Consider the following 4,638-nt stretch of genomic DNA (forward strand, 5'->3'; position numbering starts at 1 on the left):
GGTTGAAAGACGAACTCATTTATACTGGAAGCGTACTCAGATTTTTTAAAAATTTAAAGCTAAACGATTTTCTAACAGGTGAAGGTAATTGATGACGTTTGGAGCCGTGAACCGTGAGAAGAAGTTGTTTTCCATGTGTGAAGCTGTTTCATGGAGCTGTAATTATTTCCAATTTCCTGCAGTGCTGTCAGACTGTCATCAGCATAGAGTGACATCAGGTTGAAAAAGGAACTCCTTTATACTGGAAGCGTACTCAGATTTTTTAAAAATTTAAAGCTAAACGATTTTCTAACAAGTGAAGGTAATTGATAGATAATTGAGAAGAAGACTAGTTCAGTAAAGTACTGTACATTTTCTGTCATTTCTATTTTTTTTTTACCTTTTACGTTATTGGCCATTTACTCAAAACAAAATTTAGGAATTTTAATTTCAAACCAATCGATGTTCCTGAAACACAGAGCCAAGAAGTGAATTACTGGAAAGACTGAATCAGCTGTTACTTCTTAGTAATTCATAGCAAATTAAGTTAAGGTTTCTCAGAATTCTTAGGCCTAAGAGTGGAGGAGGAGGAGGAGGAGGAGCAGCAAATGTGTTCACAAACACGGGAGTTAGAGGAAAACCTGATTAGTGGAAATTAACTTTTTTTTTTAATCCTGTGTGATCTGAGGAGTCTGTCAACACGTGGTTCTTCTGACCACTGTTTGTCTACTACAGTAGGTTAGTGAACGGCAGGAGAACAGGATGAGCCAGAGTGCACGGATAAGGAAAGGATGAAGAGCTGACGCTGACTTCCTCTCTTTATGTTAAATCCTGGTTTGTTCCCGGGGGACTAGAACCACCCTTTGTCCTCCGTGGAGGGAAAAACAACAACATCAACAAAAAAGACAACGTCCTGTTCTTTCAGGTTCTGCGTTGACCAGGTAAGGGGCTCAGATATGTAAAACATCCGGCGTGGTGCCCTATCTGCCAACGATTCTTCTTTGTCTTTGAAAACTGAAACAAGGGAGCGGGGACAGCACGTCGATGCCTCAGGTAACAAAGGTTCACGTATTGCCATGGAACTGGTATCAACAGAGAGCAGATCAGAGCCGGGTCACATCCCAGGAGCTGCTCAGCAACCGCCCGACATTGTAAGATGTTGAGCAGAACAAACGCCGCCCGACTTCTGTGGTCGTCTGAGAACTGATCAGAAACAAAATTATTAAGACACGGCGCCACATCCACACGTTAGACCGCTACACCACCCGTTCCCCAAGTCGTGTTTATGTTCGAATCTCTTATAGTCCCAGCGGTTGATTCAGAGAGAGAAAAGTTAAGAAAAATGGGGGTCGGAATAGGGAGGGGGGGGGTCCCAAGGTATACGAATACAGAGTCCTTCAAGTTCAGTAGATGACGGCGGGGGAGGAGAGGAGGAATTAAAGGTTAGAGAAGGGGGAGGGGCTGCAGCAGGGCCACGCCTATCATCTCTTGTAGTGGTTGGGCGCGTCGGCAAAGGCAAACTTCAACCGGTAGGCTTCGGCCAGGAGCACGCTGACCTCCTCGTTACCCCAGTGCATCGTGGGAAGGTTTTGCAGGAGGATCATCAACCCCTGTTGAGAAATACAGAACACAGACGAATAAGAAAGTGAGAAAAATATGTATGTTGTCTATATCGGTGGGGCCACCAGGGGGCACTAGAAGGTTCCAAAAATTGGATGGATTTTAAGAAAAAAAAAAGAAATCAAATTATTTTTTATAATCATCTGCTCCTCAAGCTAGGGCAGTACAAACAGTGGGGCGGGCCCCCCTGAGGGGCGTGAAAACAATCAGAAAATAATTGAGAACCACTGAGCTAGCATGAGGAAGTAATTTTTTTTACGCTGAACAAATGTAATAATAAATGAATAATGCATAGAAGTAAGAAAATACATTGTAAAGGTTGATGTTTCTTTAAATATTTTGCAGCGTTGTCGGTGGGAACCCGTGGTCAACTGGATTAAAATAGTTGAATAATCAGCAACATGTAACCAGTGGAGCAGGAACCAATTAATTCAAAATAAACATAGGTGTTATTAAAATCACGAACCACTTCACACCTGGTTGTCGTCGTCATGCGACACACGGTCGCCTAGGTAACAGAGAAGCTCCACTTCCAGAGGTCTGGTGTGCATGTTTAATTGTGAAAGTGTGATTTAATTCAGTAAACATGAGTTGTGTAAACAATGATGCTTGATGAAAAAACTACAAAACCCTAAAGCTGGAAGTAAAAAGTCTTCTTCTGTGCGGTACTGTTTGATGAAAAAACTACAAAACCCTAAAGCAGGAAGTAAAAACTAAAACTAAAATAATAAAGTTTTGCACAGACCTTTATGCATTCTATTTATTTATAAAGAAACCCCCAGAAAAGTCTTCTTCTGTGCCGTACTGTAGGGTCACTGTGTGACATTTATCCACTAAACTCTAACTGGGTCTTACTTGAGTTCATCTTAACACTTAACCATATTTAGAAAAACCCCTGAAGGTAACAGAGCACACGATGAAGAAAATAGTGCAGACGACAAGATGACCCAAAAAAAGTCCCTCCGTCCACTGAGTATTTAAAGGCCCAATAAAAACGAACGGCTCGTAGAACACGATGAACTCCGAACCAGGTTCAACAACAACAGCGAGTCACGAACAACGCACGAGTCTGAGGCCGGGTGGAACCCAACAGCCCGACGCTTGCGCTTGCTTTTTTTCCCCCCTCTGCCGTCGGTGCGTTCGAGTGCGACAGAAGATGTTATTAACTCAGTCGAAGTGGTTTAATAACAGCTGTGAAGACGATAAGGGAGAAGGTGAGGAGAGGGGACGAACAGAGGGGAGGCACGGAGGGGGGGAGGGATGTCAAGTTCAATCCAGGGAGGTTCAGTCCCCCGTCCTCTGACTCCTGGGCTGTACATTACTGTGAGTAAAAGAAACACACACACACAGAGACGCAAAAACACACACAGGTTCAATCTCACTGACTAATACTTCTCTCTCAAAGGGGAATAAGACTGTTAGCCAAGAGACAAACTCAACCAGTGTGTGTGTGTGGTTGTGTGTGTGTGTGTGTGTGCTAGCAGTGTCTCGGGAGTTGTCATCATCAGGGCTGAAATCATTGCCGTGACAACAGCCCTACAACCAATCACGACTCTGATAATCACAGCGAGGACACGTCAAGTCAAGTCCTCTGGCGTCTGCACTCGTTTGACTCCAGAGTAATTTGCAGGTATCAAAAAGATGTGACCCACTTACAAAATATATCATAATCCTGTGAATGTGACTATAATTGTAATGAGTCCCTGGTGGAGTCTTGTGCTTAACCCGTGTTTTCCTCGGTACATCATTGACCGCGTACCGTTCGTGTACAAACCACTCTCTCTCTCTCTTTTTTTTGTTTTTTTTCTTTCCCAACAACTGCTGAGAAAGTCAAACACACCCGACTTCAGGTGGAGGTGTTCAAGACCAGGCTCTTTGTATCATTTTACCCTTCGACAAATTAAAATCCAAGGTGTTTGGCTCCATTTTTTTTTTTTTCCTCCAGTCTTGGTTTTAATGAGCTGCTGAGGCGACCTCCAAGACTTCTCAACGCAAAGCATTTGTATTCTGAGAAAAGCCAGGATTTCTCCCACTAATGAAGCACAAAAGCTGAGTTACCAGTAAGAACATACAGATTAGGTCGAGGTGTGATGTTCACAGTGTCTAACAGGTAAAGTCGGATTAAAAATTTCACTTAATTTTCACTTAAGCAGCTGTGGCTGACTTGTATAAAACCAAGGCTCCTGAAATAGGTTTTGTTGGTTAAAAAAAATTAAAAAGTTTTTTTTTAAAATTAAAATTTTGTTTTACCCTTTCCAAGGGCACTTGAAAAGTGTTAACAAATCAGTCCACCATTGTTGGGAAAAAAAAAAAAAAGTAAAAACGTGACTTTATTTCATGATGAAACTCACACCTCTCTATCCAAATTTAACAACTTCTTAATGTCTACTCTGGGAATCCGATCCTGATCCTGATCCTGATCCTGATCTGCAGACGACGGCCTTTTCACTTCACACCGGTTCTTCTACTTCTAAAGTGTGTCTGAGGAGAAGACGACGAAGGGGAAGACGGAGAGCAGGACTAAACTGATCAGGATTCCGTGTGTCTTCTTCTCATCCGTATTCAGCGGAGCGTCACCGTCGGCTCCTCTCCTTTCATCCTTCTCTCCCTCCGTCCTATTCACACCAGCACATTTGAAATCCGCCCCGGTTTACACGCAGATATCGCGGCGCATGTATCGCGTCCCGGCGTCGATGCTACGTCGCTCGCGTTTGTAAAACAAGTTGCTAAAAATAAACGAAAAGAGCATCCAAGCTAACCCATTATTAGCCGCAGACGTGAAGAAGGCTGAACACAAACGCAGAGAATCAAAAGACACGAGAAGACCTGCGTTCACAGACGTCCACTGAGACGTACTGTTTGTGTACACTGTTGTACTGTAGTACTCCTCCGAAACAAAAACTACATACTACGTGCTGATGTCTAATTCTTCAGCATTTTGTTCACCGTTATTTACATTATAATTCTACTGTGACCCCCAGCATCAGCAACTGGTGGCACGTGGGCCAAAACTGGCCCGCCGTAACAGCCAATCGGGTA

At 43.3% G+C, this 4,638-nt stretch overlaps 1 protein-coding gene across 1 annotated transcript in view; it reads right to left on the minus strand.

Annotated features, from left to right (window-relative positions):
- Positions 1 to 125: 125 nt before the first annotated feature.
- tbc1d22a (TBC1 domain family, member 22a) overlaps positions 126 to 4,638 on the minus strand; it is a 103,778-nt gene continuing 99,265 nt past the window's right edge. Inside the window, exon 15 of the mRNA XM_025057156.1 lies at positions 126 to 1,589. Coding sequence (XP_024912924.1) covers positions 1,461 to 1,589 — 129 coding nt within the window. The 3' untranslated portion in view covers positions 126 to 1,460. The remainder of the gene's footprint in view (positions 1,590 to 4,638) is intronic.

Source organism: Cynoglossus semilaevis, chromosome 8, assembly GCF_000523025.1.
Source record: "Cynoglossus semilaevis isolate Cse_v1.0 chromosome 8, Cse_v1.0, whole genome shotgun sequence".
Classification (NCBI taxonomy): Eukaryota; Metazoa; Chordata; class Actinopteri; order Pleuronectiformes; family Cynoglossidae; genus Cynoglossus; species Cynoglossus semilaevis.